Source organism: Arachis hypogaea, chromosome 13, assembly GCF_003086295.3.
Source record: "Arachis hypogaea cultivar Tifrunner chromosome 13, arahy.Tifrunner.gnm2.J5K5, whole genome shotgun sequence".
NCBI classification, from domain to species: Eukaryota; Viridiplantae; Streptophyta; class Magnoliopsida; order Fabales; family Fabaceae; genus Arachis; species Arachis hypogaea.
Window position 1 is genome coordinate 132285151 of NC_092048.1, and position 22940 is coordinate 132308090.

Sequence of the window (22940 nt, forward strand, 5' to 3'; positions counted from 1 at the left end):
ACTTGCCTTGGCACCCCATCCCCATGTGCTAAATGCTATCCACATATAGCCAAACATTTCCTCATGTAAATAAACCCCACATCAAATAGTCGATAATGGATATTGGACTCTATACTAATCGAAAGGACAATCGGATAAGAGACCAAGACCAACACTAAATAAATAAATAATCAAAATAAATTATCAATACATGTATATCAAAAATCTGATTTATATATAATATATAATATAAAAAATATATGAAAGAATATATATAAATACATAATAATTAATTTTGTAATATTTAATTTGTTTTGTTATGCACGTAAAGTTATCAACATTCTAAATAGATTAGTATACTACATGAATACTAAAAATTAGTTCAATTATCTATTATAAAAAAATGTTATTCTAACATTTAATTATTTTAGTAATTAATTATTTTATGAAAAAATATGTGAAATAATATATATAATTTTTTTACAACAACAATAATTATCAACATCTAATTTTCAAGGTATTTAATTAAAAAATATAAATTTTGTAGATATACATTAGGAAAAGATTCAAACTTCTTTGCTTTCATGCTTTAACTAATATATTTGAGTTAAGGTGATTGTTATGGTATGTATCAAGTGATGTTTAATTTGTTAAAAAAAAATATTTAATTTAAAAAGTATAAATATAAATAATTTTTAAATATTTAAAATTTATTATAAAAATAAATTTGATAAAAATTAAATATTAAATTAAAATTAAAATTGTGTAAAATAAAAAATTAATAAAATGATAAAATAAAAAACTAAGCACTATCTATGAGATGTGTCTGCCTATTTTATACTGTCTTGTATCCGTGTACCATATTATAAAATAATTAGGTCTTTATTTTATTAATTTTTTAATTTAAAAAATTTGATTTACTGAATCATAGATAGATTTAAATTTTTTAAATTTTACTTTAGAAAATAAAATATAATCTCTTATTATTTATTTTATAAATTAAACAAAAAAAATATAAAAAAAATTATTTAAAAAAAAAAATTACACTTTATTCTTTTAAATAACTTTTAAATAAAAATTTAAATTTTAGAAAATTTAAATTTATTATAGACACCATAAAATTTGTCTTCAACTAAATCCAAAAAACCAGTTACAGTTTATATATATATATGATGGAAAATAAAAAAAATAAAAAAAAAGAGAAGAAAAGAATAAGAGAAAATAAAATAGAAGGGAAAATGAATTTTTTTGTGTGAGTTGTCCTAACTGCAAATCCAGAGTTAGCTCCCTCCCATGTGTGTCGGGGGAGAGTTGAAGTGCGGTGGTGAGTGGTGGACTAATGAAAAAGGTTGGCAGTGCAGTCAAAATCCATAAAAAGTTAAAAACCTCGTGACTATTCCATCAAAAAAGAATAAACAAACACGTTTCATTTTCCAACACACAAACTTGAAACCACACTTCACTCCCTTTTACTTCCCCTTCAATCCATCATGAAAATTTTTCAATAAGCATCATCGCTAACTCTTTTTTTTTCCCTTCTTTGATCTGTCTCGAGCAGAAATTCAACCCTCCTATTATGGCAAAAACACTGCTGCTTCTTTTTTTCCTCTCAGCTCTGACCTCAAGGATTACTCACCAACAAGAGATCTTCTTTGAAGGCTTCAATGGTGGTGAAGCCGCCGTAAACATGTCCCTAAACGGTGGCGCAGTTATTTACCAAAGCGGCACACTTGGTTTAACAAACGACACTCAGAAGGTGGTTGGTCACGCGTTTTACTCGACCCCAATCCAATTCAAGAACAAGAGCAAAGTTGTCTCCTTTTCCACCGCATTTGCATTCGCAATAGTCCCTCAGTACCCAACACTCGGTGGCCATGGCTTCGCCTTCACCATTGCTCCCTCCAAAGACCTTCCCAACGGTTACCCAAGCCAGTACTTGGGCCTCCTCGGCCCAAAAAACCTCGGCAACTTCTCCAACCACCTCTTCGCGGTGGAGTTTGACACCGTTCAAGACTTCGAGTTCGGAGACATCAGTGACAATCACGTGGGCGTTAACCTCAACAACATGGCCTCCAACAAATCCGTTAAAGCAACTGTTTTGGGACAAGAAGAGCTGAACTTGAAGAGTGGCAAAGTGATTCAAGCATGGGTTGATTATGACTCCTCAAAGAACCAATTGGAGGTTCGTCTCTCCCAAACCTCAACAAAACCCAATTCTCCTATCTTGTCGTACGAGGTTGATCTCTCACCGATTCTCAAGGATTCCATGTACGTTGGATTCTCCTCTTCAACAGGGATGCTAGCTAGCTCTCACTATATCTTGGGCTGGAGCTTCAACATCAACAATGGAGACGCCAAAACCCTCTCCTTGAAGAACCTCCCTCCACTCCCTTCGCGAGACAAACCCCATAGAAGGTCCTTAATCTTAGGGCTCTCTCTCTCAGCTTCGATATTGCTCCTCTGCTCCATTGCCTTATCATTCTACCTCACCAAAAAGCTGAAAAACGCAGAAGTAATCGAACCGTGGGAGCTAGAAGTTGGTCCACATAGGTTCCCCTACAAGGAGCTGAAGAAAGCTACCAGAAACTTCCACCACAAGAACATGCTCGGCTTCGGCGGCTTCGGCGCGGTTTTCAAGGGAACACTGGCAAACAACACCGAAATCGCAGTGAAGCGAGTCTCCCATGACTCCAAACAGGGATTCCAAGAATTCGTGTCGGAAATCGAGACCATAGGAAGGTTGCGCCACAGGAACCTCGTACAGCTCCAAGGTTGGTGCAGAAACCACATCGATCTTCTATTAGTATACGACTTCATGCCAAACGGAAGCTTGGACAAGCACCTGTTCGAAGATTCACCAAGAAAAACGCTAACATGGGAACAGAGGTTCAAGATTGTGAAGGGCGTGGCTTGCGGACTCTTGTACCTTCACGAGGAATGGGAACAGACGGTGATTCACAGGGATATCAAAGCAGGGAACGTTCTGTTGGACGCTGACATGAACGCGCGCCTCGGCGACTTTGGTTTGGCCAAGCTATATGAGCGTGGTTCCAACCCGAGCACCACCAGGGTGGTAGGGACGCTGGGGTACCTTGCGCCGGAGCTAACGAGGACGGGGAGGCCAAGCACGTCTTCCGATGTTTATGCGTTTGGAGCGCTGCTGTTGGAGGTGGTGTGCGGGAGGAGGCCGGTGGAGGCGAAGGCGCTGCCGGAGGAGCTTGTTCTGGTGGAGTGGGTGTGGGACCGGTGGCGCTTGGGGGCGGTGTTGGAGGTGGTGGACCCCAAGCTTGGCGGAGTTTATGATGAGCTGGAGGTTGTGGTGGTTATCAAGTTGGGGTTGCTGTGTTCGTGTGAGGTGCCGGAAATGAGGCCAACTATGAGGCAGGTTGTGCGCTTCTTGGAAGGGGAGATCCCGTTGCCGGAGGGGATTCCTCCGCCGGATGGCTTTGGTGGTGGAAAGTCTGGACATTCGTATGGCGGGAACACGTGGTTGTCGCCGCTTGATGATGACGTGGAGGGTACAAGGGATGAGGATGGTAGCTAGGCCTCTCCCTATTTGGTTTGTTTTTCATTTTTAATATTTTGGTTTTAAAGATTTTATTTAAAAAAGTAAAAATAAAAATAGATTTTTTCGTTTTTAGTAAAATTCTTAGCTTGATACAAAATTAGGAGTTCATAATGAAGAGATCTAGCTTGGTTAAGAGCAATCATCCAGCATGTAAATCAATAAAATCATACGACCAGATACACACACCACATTCTTTCATCCAAATTCCAATCTCTCTTTCCGCATCTTGCTTAATTCAACCAAAGCTATATTTTGTTATTTCAACGCGCATTGGCTTTGAATGATAGCTAAACTAGACATAGGAATAGATAATAGATGTTATTAGTTGTATAATTCCATGAAATGCAACTACTACATTTTCAGTATGCAACTATTTTCTCGTAATTATTGAATGTAGGAGGGCATTGGGGGCACGCTTTTATGATTATGGATTCTACCTTGAATGAGAAGTGGCAATGAAATCTTCTTTTTTTTTTTGTCGAAAACTCGAAATGGTAATGGTAGGAGGCGAGAGAATAACATAGTGATGAAGCCGACAATAGAATCTTTTGTGATCTAAAACATACATATCCAGACATTTCGAGTCAATTTTGACACGATGAACGTTCTATCAAGGGGGAGAAGCAAAAAATTATAAATATAAATAAATAAATCAACAATAAAAAATCGAAGAAAAACTCCTCTAGTATAGCACTTTGCTCACAGCTGCACTATCATCATTCGTGTTCTGGATTACTCAATGCTACCTCAAGTGCATACAATTTTCCCCCTTTGGCATTGCCATCAAGGTAGCAAGGAGACAAAACTTACACCAGAAACTACAAAGAACTTGAAAATATGTGAATGTTGTACAAATATGTCTTTCCCAATAGAGTTCAGCATATAACAATTCTGAGTTAGGGAAAAAGAGCATTAGTTGCAAACATATCAATTCATAAGATGAGCAATCTTAGCAAGAAACAAAATCAAGGTTCCACCAACTCCTTTCATTCCATTTAGTTTCAGTTTCTAAGAGCTGTACACTCTCTTGGTGCAACAAACGCTGCAAAACTACCAACTACGCTAGAGCCAACTACACAGAATTGAAAATTATGGCAGTAACATATCTAACAACAATTATAACATCCTCATCTTCCCCACAAGGCCCTACCCAAGATTCCCTCTATTTATTCTGATGATCAATTCTACCAGCTAGCATCTGGAAAACAATTGAAAAATGTGAATGATACACATTTTCTGCATTTGTTAAGCAAATAATGAGGAAAACCGCCAGCATGGATTCTGCAGAAAAAAGAACAGATCTCCGAATCATCCACTACTGGTTTACCAGTTTGTCTCCAGTGTTTTCATCCTCGCCATCTTTCCCACAGCTGAAAATCTCATGGTCATCAAACCCTACAAAAACAAGGAAACAAGATAATTAATGACATTGTCTACCAAGCAGTTTCCATATCTATTACTGAATGATTGGAAAAAAGTGAATGGAGAGGCAGTTTCCATATCTATTGAAACACACATAACTACCTTCGCCCAAGTCTTCAGCTTCATCATTTAAAGGCCTTATAGGCATTGAGTTAACAGAAGATGTATCCAGTACCATGCAATCCAAGTTCCCATTCTCTTGGAAGTATAAATCGTTTGCCTTGATCCATTCCTCAACCATACTGATGTTGTTGAAGGATAAGGGATCACTCAAATGTTGTTCTTTGCTGGTGTACCTGAAAGAAAATCAAACAACAGAATATAAATTCCCTTTCAACTGCAAACTGCATTAACAGAATCTATCAATATACAACCATCTAAGCTCACATTTGTCTTAGTTGTAAGTTGTGTTGAACGAAGACAAGATCGTTGAGATGTTGCCGTTCTATAAAATTCCTTGTATTCATTATTTTTTGTTCAAAAGGAATCTGGTTTCTTTTGTAGATTGGTAAACTGCATGTTTGACTGAGAATACGAATTGCTAAACGTGACATGTTGGGGCAGCCTCCTCCATATGTTGACCACCATTCAGCTACAAAATAAACATATGAAAGATAAGTACATGAAATGGGGTTAGTCTAACCAGTCATCAGAGAAAGGAAATGCTCAAATAGGGTATCTTGAGTATAATATGTCTCAAGTATTGAAGAGACATTCAAAGAACCCAATCATTGTTGGTGTAATAATGCTATGCAGGTCATAACAGAAATTATATCCAACTTTTTACCGGATTTTAGAAGAATTATGCTAACAGTGATTCTACAACGTAAACAAACTTTCAACAACAATGCTAATGGGGTGGTCACATTGCAGTTGCAGTACATTCAGAGCTCATGCAGAAAATTTCAGTTTCCACTCCTATGACACTAGTTTTTATGTCTAAGCATAAGCATTTTACACAAAGGACAAGATAGTTTTTTCCTCTTTCAGTTGATCAGTTTTTATATTTATGCATCATTACTATTTTGGGTAAATAGCATTCGTAAATTTTGATTTTTTTTTTTTTCCTGCCTATTAAGTTACTTAAAGCAAAAGAGAACATGGCAACTGAAAATATATTATTCCTATCTAAGAGAATAGGTTATCGGCCCTTACAAGGAAGTAAATTATCTCTAGCTCTGACTGCCATCTTTCTCCCAAAATCTCCTGCACCAGCCTTGTATAATGTTATCTCTTTGATAATTTTGTCTTGGATTCTTGTATCAGGGACTAATCTCTCTATGCAATCAAACATCCCCGAGAGAATCTCACTGTGGATATCCCCTTGAATACCAAAGAAGAACTTTGGATTAAGATAGAAACCAGCAGCATGAAGGGGATGATTCCACAACCTTTCCCATCTGTGATGTATAATATTCCAGTACACCATATATTCCTCCTTCTTAACAAGTGCTTTCTTAATAGCTTCTTTTGCCCGGTAAATTCCAGCATAAATGTAACCCATTGCAGGTCTTGTCTCACTGGCAGCTGTTCTCAGGACTCGCAAGAGAGGAGCTGTTAGACGAACAATCATTTCACATGAAGACCAAAACGCTTCATCACTTAGGATATCTAACATTTCCAGACCTGCTGGTTTCTTTGAGTATGGGCAATCCATCCACTCCTGAGAAGTGACCATGGCCTGTAAATTGTGTTTGAGATCAACCATTCGTTTCAATGTGGAAAAGTTTGTTGCAAACTGTGAGAAGGCAGGATCCACAATATCATTCCCTAAAGTATACCTTCTAACCATACTCAAGACCGAACTACAATTGTACACAAATCTTGTTATAGATCTAGCTTGTTCAATCACAGTAGTAATCCACTTGAGATTTCCAAAATCTTCAAGAATCAAATCAATGCAATGAGCTACTGAAGGACTCCAATAAAGGGTAGGAAAAGTATCAGTCAGCCGCCTACCAGCATCGGCATATTGCTCTTCGCCTGGCGTAATCACTTGAAGCACTTGCCCGACTCCAATTTCTTCTACTATTTGTCTTAGCAACTCATATATACTCTCTGCAGGAACTGAAACCTCAGTAGCATCAAAAGTTTTCAAAAAGATTATTCCTTCGGGACAGTAAGCGAAAATGTTTAGCAGCATTCTTCCAGCTTCTGAACTCAGCTGATCCACCAAGATAGAGCAGCCTGTCCTCCCCCATGTCATCCTGCACCTATCTACATCATTCTTCATTTCTTCCACAGAGGTTTTCAGGACCCAACCACGAAGTTCATGATGCGAGGGGCACTCGAATCCCGGACCCCTTGAAGCAATTGCCTCCACCATCTGCTTGAAATAGATTGAGTTCACAGCATCAAAAGGTGCACCAACATCGTAGAAAAACCGACCTATTGCCATATTAATGTGACTGTCCATCCTTTTGGGAACCACTGTATTTTTCTCCACCACAGGAACAACCTCAGGGTTGGCATAAGTTGCAGTCGATTGCTTGGGTCTTAACTTCTTTCTCCTTTCTACACCTTTACTCATCCCTTCCCCAGCAGGCACTACCGTATTCGAATTGCCTTCCACTGGATTCTGTATTGCAAGGGATTGTATTCCCTCATTGGCATTCCCATCCACCTGATTTAGAACCGAATTCACTACATTATTCACGACAGTATCCAAAGGAGTAAGATTCATGATCTCTTCCTCGATCTTCTGCTTCTTCCTCTTCCTCATGACAACCCCATCCAAGCTCTGCTGCATATGTAGCCTAACATCATGGGGAACACGGCTGCAGGTGGATGCATTGCCCTTCTGACAAGCAAGATGTTCCTTAATCCTATGAATCCCACCACCCTTGAACATCTTGAGGCAATATATGCACTTCAATTGAACCTTGTCCCCACACTTAAACATCTGAACATGCTTCCATGCAGGGTCATGTTTCTGAGGTGTAATTTGAACCAGTTCAAGATTTGAACCCATCTAGGACTGATCACACCCCCCGCCTTTTTCTTCTTTTGCAGCTGAAATCAAAACAACAAGCACTATCTCATAAAACTAAAACTAAACCCACGTGCAATTTCTCATTTTTCAGTGTCAAATGTTGTAACGATTCAATCCTTGGCAATTTGCATCTAAGAACATTTATTTTCATATAAAACACGAAACTCTGAAAATACCAAAAATTAAATAAATAAAAAACAGGGATACAGAGAAGAAAAGAAAAGAGCTTACCCGGTTCGTGTGTGGTGTTGAGAATCGCAATCGAGATGGAGGAATTGAGTTGGGGAATACGAGCAGAAAAACAGAACCGAGTTAGGGTTGGAGTTCTGTTGGAAGAGAGAAGTAACCGGATGGACCGGTTAGGGCAGAGAGAGGGGAGATTTGAGTTTGCTCTGAATGGATCCGGTTTCGGCGGTCAAAGGTTATATAGCCGGGCCGGTTTGATTCGCAACGAAAAACCGAGATTCGTGCTCTTCCTCCGGAGCCGGACAACACTGGTGGTATTCTGGTTGTCTCTTGTATCGCGTATATTTCTGTTTTGTCCAACCCAACGCAACTCAACCCAACCCAACTCAACCCAATTCCACCGTTCCTTATAAAGTCAAAACCCTTCTTTGATCTTACTTTTTTTATTTTTTTGGTCAAACTTAAATTTCAGTTTCTTTTTTTTTTTTTTGGTGACTTAAATTTCAGTTTCTTTAATCATGCATGTTTTATTTATCCTTTTTTTTCCCCCAAAATAGTGCTCAGATCCCTATGATTCAAATCAATAAAAAAACAAAAAATATGTGTTCTTTAGCTATATATACATGTTAATATTATTATTTATAAAAAGAGTAAACATTTAAATTAATTTTTTAAAATTTATATTAGATATTTTTGTTAATAAATTTTTATTTTTTAAATTTTTCAAAAATTACTCATATCAAACAAATTATTTTTTATTATTTTTGTTAAATTTTAAATATATGTATGTGTTCCAAAAATAAATTCCTAATAACAAATTTTATTTTAAAAAAATTAATTCTCAAAAATATTATTATAATACAAATAAATCCCTTTTAAAACAATTGAGGATCAATCTGTTTGACATGAGTAATTTTCAATGACTTTCGGATAATAAAAATTTATTCGCGAAAAAATGCCCGACTTAGAACTTTTTGAGTGTTTGCTCTTATAAAATTTTTTAAACATTTTACTTTAATAAATATCTAACAAGTTGATTAAAAACTAAAACATTTTATATAAATTATTATATTAATACCTTTAACAAATGTCCTTAACAAATTCTACCTTATTAATATAAGATGAATACGGATCAGATCGAATTAAATATAGAAAAAATTTTAATTTAATATGCACTAAAATTATTGGATTAGATTTAATATACACATTTTTAGCTTAGAATCCAATCCGAACGTTTTTGAATTAGATCGGATTGGATATCGAATAAATTTACAAAAACAGAAAATAACAAAAGTAACAGAAAATTAACAAAAATGATCAAAAGATTATCAAAAAATTAACAAACATTAACAACAATAAAAATGTCCAGAAATAGGGTTTTAAGGCTGCGTTTGGTTTTGAGAACAACATAAAAAAAGACATTGAGAATAAGATATAAAGGATAGAAACACAAAAATTAGTGTTTTTGTATTTTGTTTGGTGATCGATAAACTAGAACAAATTATAAAAATATAATTTATTCTCATTTTTTCATAAAAAATGAATTAAGAAGAAAATTTAATGATAAAAAATATAATTATGAAAATTTGATAAAAATAACGAAAGAAAAAATGAAAAATAAGTTGTATCTTTTGTTAGTATCTCTGTGTCACAAAATACACTAATTTAATGTCTCTAGACACAATGTCTCTGTCCATGTCTTATCTGCCAAATATAATTTTGTATTTCTGTATTCTTGTCTCATGCCTGTAAACAAATACAGGCTAAGTTATGACAAAAAAAATTAACAAATATTAACAAAAAAATAACAAAAACAACCAGAGAGTACAGACATAGGATTCTGAACGTAAATCACAGCATGGACTCTAGAAATAAGGTTTTGGTTCGATTATGGAGAAAGCCAAGAGCAGGAACGCGATTGGAATCGGCAGGGGTGGCAAAGCGGGCCGGCCCGCCCCGCCCGCCTAGGCCCGCCCCATAAACGGGGCGGACCGGCTCGCCCCGCTTTATGGCGGATCGGCGGGTTGGCGGGCTAGCCCGCTTCTTTTTTTTGAAAAATAAAATTCATTAAAATTAACTAAAAAATAATAATTAAAAAATCAAATACAAATAAAAAATAGTCAAATTATAATATAATTGTTTTAATATTTTTTTTATTTTTAAATTCAATAAAATTGTTCAAAATAATATTTGTCAATAGAATCATCTTTATTTTAAAAAATAAGTCACATACTTTGAGCATATATACGAAATTGTAAAATAAAATAAATAAAGTTAATAACTAAAAGAAGAATAAAAACAAAAAAAAAGTGTTTAAAAATTCTATAATTATTAATTTTATAATAGTAATCACTCTTTTATTTAATAAAAAAATAAAAAAAATCTTCAGCCCGCGTGGACCGGCCCGCCCCGCCCCGCCAAAACCCGCCAATTTGGCGGTGCGGGTTTGGCGGGTTTTTTTAATTTGTCGGGCTCCAAATTCTAGTCCAACCCGCCTTTTTTAGCGGGTTTAGCGGATCGGCCCGACGGGCTCGACCCGTTTTGCCACCCCTACCGAATCGCTAAGTTGCAGCATTATGGAGAACACGAAGAAGGAAAAGCAGAAAACGAAACAGAACCCAATTGGAAGTAAAATACCATCAAAGACGAGATTGGAAAGCAGAGAACCGAGGCAACGCCGACGAGAAACACAAACAATGGAGAATATGGGAACTGAGGCAGGGCCAGTAAGGAACACACGTGATGGAAAAGGAGTGAGATAAGCGGCGATTCCGACGACTGAGGAGAGAAAGTAAGGTGAGCGACGACTGAAAGGGAGTGCGGTGAGCGACAACTAAGAGGAAGATGATAGTGAGAACAGAGGTGGCATGGCGGCGCACAGTATAACACCCTCACTATCAGAATGTCAAATTTCCGGCTGCGCCACTCTGATAGCTTGGATATTACGACGAATCTAATCATATTTGATGGTAATCAGGTAGTCCATATGACACTTGATTCACCATGGGAGGGATGCCCCCATCTGCATTTGGAGTGGGTCTGCCGATTGATGTTCCAGCAGATCAGCCTCAGAGACCTTTTAGAGTGAGGCGTCCTCCTCGATGTGGCATAGGCTCTCATTTGCTTGGTGCATTTGGGGACGATGACCATGACAATGGTGATGATTAGTAGCATTATTATGTTTATGATGTATTTGTATCCCGCTTATGTATATTTATTTGGATGACTGTATGACTTTATATTATATCTGTTTATGTTTGCTTATTTGGATGACTGCATGACTTTATTTTACGTCCGCTTATGTTTGCTTATTTGGATGACTGTATGGCTTAATATTATGTCTTTTGTGGTGTGCATAACATTCATATTATATATTTATATTTATATGTATGACATTTAGGGTAACTTTACTGTCGTTATCTTCTTTTTGAATGGAATTAACTTAAACAAAATACCAAAAGAACATTACCATATAACAATCACCATACATGATTTTGAATCCCGTGCAATACTTCAAACTAGTTCAAATAAAGATAAAATGGCAACAACATAAACTAAAAGAAAGGCAGCATAACATCTAACCATCAGATCCGACCATGGAGCCTCGCTAAGGGCAACTCCTACGAGTGTGCCCGGGCAGTCTGCAGAGGTCACAGCACTTTGGTCTACTAGGATCAGCATCATCCATGGTGTTATGGATTCTGGTGGACCTCGGTCGCCCTTCTCTTACACGTCTCATATTAAGGTCAGGGATGACAGTAGGTCCGTCATATGGCGGCCGAAGTCCTTCTAGAATAGATGGTGTAAATCCCATCAGGTACACGTTGAACACCTTAGACATGCTGTAAACATCATCAACATATATTGCTCAGTTCAACCGCGACTGAGCACAGCATGTGATTGCATGGCAACATGGGTAGTGCAGAGTTAAAAGGTAGCCACAGTCGCAGGTACGATCTCTAAGAAAAACTCGATACGTACCCAGCGAAAAGTTACCGGTAGGAGCCGTCTCGGCCATAGTATACTCAGACTGATGCCTGTCAAACAGAGTGACAGTGAAACATCTCGAATATCTCAAGTTGCGCTCTATGGCTTTCACTAGTGCATGGCAAAACTAGTGCCTAGAGACTAATTGCACGTTTGCCATCTGACCTCGAATCACAAACAGTCTGCAATCATAAGTATGTCGACTTGACCAACGAAGTGACTGGTAGATTTCTTGTGCCCTTCAAAACAGAGTTAAAACACTCAGATATGTTGGTCGTTATTTGGCCAAAGCGTCTGCTGCCATTCTTGTGTTGGGTCCACTTATCCTGCTCCATTCTGTTTTGCCAATCACACATAGCCGGATTTTCAGTTCTCATAATATCAAACCAATAGTCAAATTCTGCTTCAGTCTTCGCATAAGTAGCATTTACAAGTAGCCTCTTCGTATCTTGGCCCTTGAAACTGAGGGAGAAATTGGTAGCAATATGATGAATGCAAAATGCTTGATATGCATGAGGAGGTAGCCAATCACTATCAGGTACCTCCAGTGCAGCCTTGATGCCAAGGTGCTTGTCAAATATCACCAAAATATCCTATTGTGGAGTCACATGTCTTTTCAGGTTGGTCAAGAAAAAGGCCCAAGACTCTGTATTTTTCCCTTCCACAAGTGCAAACGTAATGGGTAAGATATTCGAGTTTCCATCTTGTGCGATAGCCAGGAACAACGTACATCCATACTTGCCATACAAGTAAGTACCATCGATGCTGTCTAGCGGCTTGCAATGTCGAAAAGCCTCAATACAAGGAGAAAAGGTTCAGAAAAGATGATGAAAATACACGGTTGATTCATCAACCATAATCACCAACTCTAACTAGAGAGGTCTTTAACAGACCAATGGTTCCCTCCATGGTGGACTGCACAGCAAGAATCTAATGGGGCAACTCGCCATAGGACTCTTTCCAAACTCCGTAGATCTATACTACTATCTTCTACTTCGCCATCCACACCTTCCTGTAGCTAGGCCTAAATACATAGGTTGGTTCAGTACCTTGCTGCAATATCTTTATCATAACCGCAACATCGGCTCTAACCAATGGAAAGATCCTCGCACAAATGACATAATAATCAATCTACTGGTGATCGTTTGAAATTGAGGTGGCCAAGCTAGTGTGAGGTTCGTTGTACCTCCTAACTTTCCAGGTGCTCTTTCAATGCCGGAGTGTGATATGAATCAACTACGTGCAACTTTTACCGAACTCCTTGTATCTCCCATGGTACTTAAGATGGTTTGATTCTATCATCCTATACTCAACTTCACACCGGATGCTGTAATCCTTTACACTCAACATAGCTCTCTCCTTACTTTGGAAAGATTGGCCAATCTGAAACTTCGTAAGAGCAATTGGATCATACAGTCCCTGACTCCCAGAGGTAGGATTTATGTCCGGCTGTTGGCCGATGCCCTCCAAGTTCAAGGTTGACAAATGTGGAAGATGTTGCTATGTGGCGGAACTCGATGGCCCATGATGTGTAGGTGGATTACTGTGAGTATTCTCATCACCGTCCCCAACAATGTCAATGGGCTCTTCGTTCGAAAAATCCTCTCACATCACATTTTCAATTCGATCCAGTCTAGCCTCAACTGCAAAATCAGGAATTAGGCAAGGTGAACTAGCCATCCCAACTGTAATAGATGGAGGACCAACCAACGGACAAGCAGTTGCAACCACAGGCATCGAGGTTGAGGCACCCCCAAAGTAGTCGACTGAGGATTCGGTACTGATACCCCAGAGCTGTCAACACCATCTTTCAACTTGGCAAACAACTTGTGTATTCTAACTTCCGAAAAACTTCACCTACAATGAAACAAGACCTGCATATCTTCATCGGACCCTATCACAAATGTATTGTACGTCTGACGTGGCGGAAATTGGTGAATTAAGAATTGTTATGAGATATGCGTTGCAAGTATAGTTCTTAACCAACCAGAAATCCGCTTATCAATTTAGAGGGGTTGTCACAAAAATCAAAATTAAAATACTGGGAGTATGAATCCCAGGTCGTCTCCCAACGAGTTGCAGAAAGGTGTGCTATTTTATTAATCAGATGTTTTCAAAAAGGGTTTGAGTTGAATAAACAGGAAATTAAATTGGAGAAATTAAGTAAGTTAAATAAAAGCCTTGACTGGGAGTAGATTAGTTGGAAGCCCTATTCTTGTTGAAGTACTCTCAAGATTAATTGATAATTGAAGGTTGTTCTGTTTAGTTATCCCTTACTAGGTAAGGAAAAGTCAAATAAGTTGGAATGTTGTTTCTATTCACAAGTTCCAATCCGCTCAATTGAAAAGGATTAGTGTCAGTGACTAGAGAGCATTTCAACAATAAACCCAATTACAATTTTTCTTTTAAGCATCCCAACTCAAGGGTTCCTTTCAATCAACTCCCCATCAAGTTAGGGAACTACTCGCTCATTGTGAATGTAGAACTCATAACATAGGAAAGGAAATTAAAGAAAGACGTTATAAATAAAACTCAAAGGAATCAATTAAAAATAAAAGTAATTCTTGTATTAATAAATTCTAAAATAATTCAATAGTAAAATTGATTAAATTAAAGGACATGGAAGAGTAAGGCCAAGTAAAGAAAACAAACTAGAATGACGAAATCTTGATGAGGTAATAACTCTTCTCAATATCCCAATGCAAAGAGCAATAGAAATAAAAATCCTAAGAACTATGAATGTGTCGAGAGAAAACCTAGAGGAGGAGTAAAACTAGATCTAAAAACTAAAACTGTGTAGAATGAATATTGTTGTTGGTTTCTGCATGTTCTCTGGCTCTAGTCTGCTTTTCTGGGCCGAAAACTGGGTCAAAACAGGGCCCAAAATCGCCCCCAACGAATTCTGCAAATTATGCAGATCGCGCACGTCACGCGATCGCGTCATTCATGCAGACGCATCATTCGGCGTTTTGCTTTGCCACGCGGGCGCGTCGTCTACGCCTCCGCGTCACTTGTGCTATTCCAATCCGCGCGGTCGCGTGAGCCATGCGGCCGCGTCACTTCTCGCTGGTCATCTCCTTAATTTCTTATGTTCCTTCCATTTTTGCAAGCTTCCTTTCCAATCTCCAACTCATTCATGCCCTATAAAGTCTGAAACATTTAACACACAGATCACGGCATCGAATGGAATAAAGGAGAATTAAAATACATAATTAAAAGTCTCTTAGGAAGCAAGTTTTCAATCATGTAGTAATTTTAGGAAGGAAGTATAAATACATGCTAATCATATGAATAAGTGGGTAAAGATCATGATAAAATCACACAATTAAGCACATTATAAACCATAAAATAGTGGTTTATCAACGTCACACTAGTTGACACAACAACAATAGGGGATCATGTAAAATAACTTTTTCACCCACTTTAACCCACACACCCCAACTTTTGTAATATGCTGATTTTTAACTCTGACAACATATTCGATGCCTGGATAAAGACCCTCAGTAGTTCCCTATACGTAAATTTAACATCGTGCTTTTTGTTTTTCTGAATTTTTCTAGAGCAATGCACTAAAGTTAGGAAACTCTCCTCATCATCCATATGTGAAAATGACACTCTACTACTTCTCAATTGCCTGAGTCGAGTATATATAGAGAATAATTCTATGCATAAATCGCTACTACCTCCAGCGGTTTTTACCTAACCCTCTTTGAACATAAACCACTATAGCCAGCATTATGTGTGTTGCCCCTCCTTCAGAAATCGCTACAGCCTATAGCAGTTTCTGACCAGCTCTATTTCAATGTAAATCGTGGCTACCAGTAGCGGATTACATTCAGTTTAAATCTGCTGGAGCCTGTAGGGATTTTTATAGTTATACAAAAATTGCAAATAAGTATGAAGTTTTAAAAGTTATAATAGAATAAAATTGGTTTCCAATCATTTTAATTCAGTAACTTGTCCTAATAAAAAATAAGGTTACTATTTTAACATTCTACAAAATTTATAAAATAAATTTTGGACAATAAATAAATTTTTAATAAAGTATATATTAGATATTATTATTTACGTAATAATATATATATATATATATATATATATATATATATATATATATATTATTGATTATTAAGTTATAATTAAATTCGAACTCAATTTTTGTTAATTAAAATTTAAATGAATATTTTGCACGTATAATCAATTTTATTTTTGTTATTGAAATTAAAAAAGGGTGAGTTGTTAATCAATTCTAAATTTAAATTTAATTTTAAATAAAAAAATATAAAAAAATAAATTTGTATCTCATTGACTAGAACTAAATTTAAAATAAAAAATTACATTGTATATCATATTGTAGAATAGTATAGTCATTTGGTTTTTTTTAATAGCAATTAGTGTCGAATAAAATGACATAAAAAATTAGAAAAAAAATGTATTTAACAATCCAAAAGATAATAATTTATTTTTTAATAGAATAAATTACTAAATAACAAAAAGTTATTATGATTTCTCCTCACACAAACTAATACTCGACGATGGTGTTACAATAATGTATGTTACTAAAGAAGATTAACTAATCCAATAGCTTTTGTAATGGTATATGTAAGTTTGGAAGTTTGAAAATCGTATCATAAAATGTGTGAAGTTTTAACAAGTAACAACGTCGATCATATTGTTTTGACTTCAATAATGAATATGATATCAATAAATAAAATTGCTTCAAGTAAATTTTAACAAAGATAAATCCCAAAGTATTGCTATATATTGATGAGAAATTGTTCAAATTTAAAAACAAATACTATTTTTTCTACAATATTTTTTAATTCGGTAAGTCGAAGATTAATCTACCGTAAATTAAAACTCATTTAAGGGTTTACAGCTAATCAGTAAGTTATATTTCAATTTCTAATACTTAAACGGATGAATAAGATGATTGCTCGATTAACCCAAATTGATTAAAATAAATAATACTTATTTTTAATATTTTCAACATTCAAAACCATTAAACTTTAGTATTAATTGTAACTTTATAAAATATTCAGTGATAATCACTATATATATTTTTTTATTTTTTATATATTATCTTGTGTAGAACATAAAAATATACACTAATTTATTATAACAAATAAGTTAAGTCATATATATATACAAGAGTGCAAAATAAAATAAATAAAAATAAAAAATGAAATAAATAAATATTTTAAAAATAATAATTTTTATTTTGGGATATATATTTTTATATATAGTACTCACTATTTTATATATATATATATATATATATATATATATATATATATATATATATATATATATATATGGGTGTTCGCGGTGCGGTTTGGATCGGTTTTGAGTAAAAAATTCATCCAATCTGAACACTAATTTTGCTTGGGTGTGGTTTAGATTGGATGACTTTAAAAAAAATCCGATCCGATCCGATCCAATTTCAAGCGGTTTGTATTGGATTGGATTTACGGTTTGTAAATTAAAAAAATTAAATACATATAACAAGTCTTAACATCAAATTTTAAATAATCAACAATAACATAACAAGTCTCAACAATATTTTTAAAAGCCAACAATAACATAACAATAGAAATAAAATTATAGGTTAGTAAAAATAAATAAATAAATAACATTTTGAACATAAAATATTTATTAAATAATAATACTGAATAGTATAAAAATGTATAACAAATTGAACATGTTATAAGTATAATTGTAAATATAATAATAAAATAATAATATTATAGTACATTGTGCGGTTTAGATTGGATTGGATCGGTTATGAAAAATAGATCCGAAATCCGTCCGATCTAGCGATTTGTAAAAAATAGAATCCAATCAAATCCAAATTAGTGCGGTTTTAATCGATTTTAAGTTTGAATTGAATTGGATGAGCGATTTAATTTGAATCGGTTTGGATTTGAACACTCCACTACAAGAAAAAGCGTGTTTTTCGACGGCAAAAATCGACGGCTATTTCTGTCGTCGATAATTTTCGACGGCTTGATGTCGGTATTACTAAAAAAAATAATTAAAAATAAAAATATTAAAATCGACGGCCTATTCGTCGATATTTTATAATGCATTAATTTATTTCCCTATTATCGTCATGGTAAAGGCGAACCAGAAGTCGAAAATAAAATCGACGAATATGGCATCTGTTCATACCCTGGCCCAATGATAAGGCCCAGGTCCAAACGAAAGGCCCAATCCAAAGGATTAAGCCTCGCTCTACACCGACCTTCACCCCACGAAGTCGGATCCTACCACGACTTGCTCTAAAGAAGTCGGGATGAAGATTAGCTGGCAGATAAACACCCATTCAAATGAGTAACTGCCCCTAAAATCTCTCTACCCACTTCCTGGAGCTATATCTCAACCCCCCTAAGATAAAGGGACGGTTACTCCCCATAAATAACAGAACTACACCAACGGTGGTTATGGGTTCACCACTATAAATACACTAACACTTCTCAGGTATCTCAGAAGCCCAATACTCTCTAGACCTGTTTTGCTCCCTTTGCTGACTTTGGCATCGGAGTGTCTTTGCAGGTACCACCCCCCATTCTCTCATACCAAAGTCGGACGGGGGCTTCGGATCATCAATCCGCTTGGCGTCTTCCTCATTCAGATGATTGGGCCAGCCAAACTAATCCAACCCAATAATCTCCGGTTACCCATCGTAACATTGGCGCCGTTGCCGGGGACCCGAGAGATCAACCAGTAATAATGGATGTACCCCCTGAGGATGGTCATGTGGCGTCGGATTCCGAACAAGAGAATCTGGATACCGGAAACAACGACGCAGACCTGACCCTCCACCAGGAAACCAACGACCAACACAGGGAAGGAACCTCCGGATTTAAAAATTCGAAGACAAATTCCTCGGAGGGGCGTGAATCAGAAAAGGACGGACCACCCCACGCGACTGAACTAATGGGGCTAGTCCATGTCCACAAAAGTCGCTTGGAACAGCTGGAACAGGAACGGGAGCGACAAAAAGAGATAGAAAAGCACCTAAGACAGTAGATGGATTGACGAAAAGAGTTAGAGAAAAACTTTAAGCAACTTTAAAAGTTGGATGTATCTGGCTGATGCTTCTGACGCAACGCGCTGCAAAGCTTTCCCGACCACCTTATCGAAAGCAGCGATGAAGTGGTTCGATAGTCTCCCTCCAAGATCGGTCACCAGCTTCGAGGACCTCTCGAGGAAGTTTCTAATGAGGTTCTCCATTCAGAAAGATAAAGTAAAGCATGCACCGAGCCTCCTGGGAATAAAGCAGGAGGTCGGAGAACCTCTACGAGATTATATGGAAAGGTTCAACAAAGCATGCTTAGAGATTCAAGACCTGCCCACCGAGGCAGTCATTATGGGGCTGGTAAATGGACTTAGAGAAGGTTCCTTCTCACAGTCCATATCAAAAAGGCACCCCACCTCCCTAAGTGATGTACAAGAAAGAGCCGAAAAGTACATCAACATGGAGGAAAATGCCAGACTGAGAGAGTCGAGTTGGCGACCTGGGAACCTTCCCTCGACAAAAGAGAGGGAGAGGGAGCCCAAGAAGAAAGAAGACCTCGGTCTCGATAGACCCAGGAAATATCACTCTTATACTCCTCTAAAGGTTTCTATAGTGGACGTATACAGAGAAATTTGCAATACTGAAAGGCTGCCACCTCCCAGACCTATTAAAAATAAAAAAGGGGGGAGTCGCAGCGACTACTGTGAGTACTATAAAATATATGGTCACTCAACAAATGACTGTTACGACCTTAAAAATGTGATAGAAAAGCTGGCCAGAGAAGGCCGACTTGACAGATATCTCATAGAAAGGTCGGACAATCATGGGAAGAGAAAGCGAGATGATGCGGATAGAAGAGACCCGCCACCGCAAACTCCGGAGAGACATATACATATGATCTCAGGCGGATTCGCGGGAGGGGGACTCACCAAGTCCGCTCGCAAAAGACACCTCAAGCGAGTCTACCAGGTCGGAAATGAATCATCCGACCTCCCCACTATCTCATTTACAAAGGAAGACGGGCAAGGAGTAATCCCTGGACACGACGATCCAGTGGTAATAACTATGATCCTAGCTAATGCCCATCTCCACAGAACCCTAGTAGATCAAGGAAGCTCGGCGAATATCCTTTTCAAGCCCGCGTTTGACAAACTGGGGCTGGATGAAAAGGAGTTAAGAGCCTACCCCGACACCTTGTACGGGCTAGGCGATACGCCAATAAAACCACTAGGATTTCTACCCCTCCACACTACCTTCGAAAAGGGGGAAAAATCCAAAACTCTGAGCATAGACTTTATAGTCATCGACGTAGGGTCAGCATACAATGCCCTAATCGGCAGAACTACCCTGAATCGACTCGGAGCGGTGGTGTCTACCCCCCATCTTTGCATAAAATTTCCGACACCTGCGGGAATAGCAACAGTGCGGGGAGACCAGAAGTTGGCAAGAAAGTGCTACAATAAAAGCCTGAACCTGAGGGGAAAAGGCAAAGAGGTTCACACCATAGAGCTCGGTGGTGCAAGGGCCAAAGAAGAGCTACGACCACAGCCAGGTGGAAAAACTGAAGAAATACAGGTCGGCGAAGAAGAAGGGAAGAATACCAGCATAGGAGCCAACCTAGGGGAAACCCTGAAGCAAGGATTGACTAAGCTCCTAAGAGACAATTCCGACCTCTTCGCCTGGAAGGCTTCCGACATGCCCGGGATAGACCCCGAGCTCATGTCCCACAAGCTCTCGGTACATCCGGGATCCCGACCTGTACAACAGAAAAGGCGGAAGCTCGGCCCAGAACGAGCCCTAGTGGTGGAAGAGCAAGTTCAGGCACTCCTAGAAGCCGGCTTCATTAGAGAAGTTAAATACCCAACATGGCTAGCAAATGTAGTTTTAGTCAAGAAGCAAAACGGCAATTGGAGGATGTGTGTTGACTACACCGACTTAAATAAGGCATGTCTCAAAGACCCTTATCCACTCCCGAGTATTGATACCCTAGTAGACTCTAGCTCGGGATATCAATACTTGTCATTCATGGATGCCTACTCGGGATATAACCAAATCCCAATGTATGAGCCAGACCAGGAGAAAACATCATTCATCACGCTCAGAGTAAATTTTTGCTACGTGGTCATGCCATTTGGATTAAAAAATGCAGGGGCCACATACCAAAGGCTGATGAACAAGGTGTTTGCTTCTCACCTTGGAAGCTTAATGGAAGTCTATGTAGACGACATGCTAGTAAAAACCAAGGAAGAAGCCGACCTCTTGGCGGACCTCTCGCAAGTATTCGACACCATAAGGTTACACGGGATGAGGCTAAATCCCGCAAAGTGTACCTTCGTAGTGGAGGCCGGAAAATTCCTAGGATTCATGCTAACACAGAGAGGGATTGAAGCAAATCCCGATAAGTGTAAAGCTATCCTGGAAATGAAGAGCCTGACTTGCTTAAGAGAGGTTCAGCAACTGAATTGCTGACTTGCAGCCCTCTCTAGATTTTTGGCAGGATCGGCACTAAAATCCCTTCCACTATTTTCTTTATTAAGAAAGGGATGCCAGTTCAAATGGACTCCAGAATGCGAAGGAGCGTTCCAGGAGTTCAAAAGGTTCTTGAGCCAACCACCAATACTAACCCGACCTCTAGTCGGGGAAGACCTCGTCCTTTATTTGTCCGTAGCAGACAAAGCGGTCGCATCAGTCCTGATAAGGGAGGACGAGGTCGGACAGCATCCAGTTTACTTCATCAGCAAAGTTCTACAGGGCCCCGAGCTAAGGTACCACAAACTAGAAAAGTTTGCCTACTCCTTAGTAATAGCCTCTGGTGCACGAAATTACAATCACACTTTTGTAACTCCGCACAACTAACCAGCAAGTGCACTGGGTCGTCCAAGTAATACCTTACGTGAGTAAGGGTTGATCCTACGGAGATTGTCGGCTTGAAGCAAGCTATGGTTATCTTGTAACTCTTAGTCAGGATATCAGTAATTCTCAGATTTAATTGTAAAAAGTAAAAGAACATGAAATAAATACTTGTTATGCAGTAATGAAGAACAGGTTGAGGCTTTGGAGATGCTTTTTCTTCTGAACCTCTGCTTTCCTACTGTCTTCTTCTTCATGCACGCAAGACTCCTTCCATGGCAAGCTTTATGTTGGGTATCACCGTTGTCAATGGCTACATCCCGTCCTCTCAGTGAAAATGTTCCAAATGCGCTGTCACCGCACGGCTAATCATCTGTCGGTTCTCGATCATGTCGGAATAGGATCCATTGATCCTTTTGCGTCTGTCACACGCCCAACAATCGTGAGTTTGAAGCTCGTCACAGTCATCCCTTCCTAGATCCTACTCAGAATACCACAGACAAGGTTTAGATGTTCCGGATCTCAGGAATGACTGCCAATGATTCTAGCTTATACCACGAAGACTCTGATTTGAATCCTGAGGCTAAGAGATATGCATTCAATCTAAGGTAGAACGGAGGTGGTTGTCAGGCACGCGTTCGTAGGTGAGAATGATGATGAGTGTCACGGATCATCACATTCATCAAGTTGAAGTGCGAATGAATATCTTAGAATGGAAGCAAGCGTAATAGAATGGGAAACAGTAGTAATTGCATTAATTCATGAAGAACAGCAGAGCTCCTCACCCCAACAATGGGGTTTAGAGACTCATGCCGTAGAAAATACAATTAGAAACGTGTAGAATGTCATGAGGTACAAGATGAATCACTGAAAGTAGTATTTATAGTAAACTAGTGACCTAGGGTTACAGAAAATGAGTAAGCTAGGGTGTTTAT

The 22940-nt window shown here is 38.1% G+C and overlaps 2 protein-coding genes across 2 annotated transcripts; one reads left to right on the forward strand and one right to left on the reverse strand.

Moving 5' to 3' along the window:
• The first annotated feature begins 1032 nt into the window (after positions 1-1032).
• Positions 1033-3751, forward strand: LOC112733655 (L-type lectin-domain containing receptor kinase S.4). The gene has a single exon (XM_025782691.3). The coding sequence runs from the start codon at positions 1556-1558 to the stop codon at positions 3521-3523; it is 1968 nt and encodes a 655-aa protein (XP_025638476.1). The 5' UTR covers positions 1033-1555; the 3' UTR covers positions 3524-3751.
• A 745-nt stretch (positions 3752-4496) lies between these two features.
• Positions 4497-8540, reverse strand: LOC112733654 (uncharacterized). Its single transcript, XM_025782690.3, has 5 exons — positions 8193-8540; positions 6125-7981; positions 5357-5561; positions 5072-5265; positions 4497-4942 (listed from the first exon to the last, which is right to left on the reverse strand). Exons 2-5 carry the CDS (start codon positions 7938-7940, stop codon positions 4863-4865), a joined length of 2295 nt encoding a protein of 764 aa, XP_025638475.1. The 5' UTR covers positions 7941-7981; positions 8193-8540; the 3' UTR covers positions 4497-4862.
• Positions 8541-22940: the final 14400 nt, after the last annotated feature.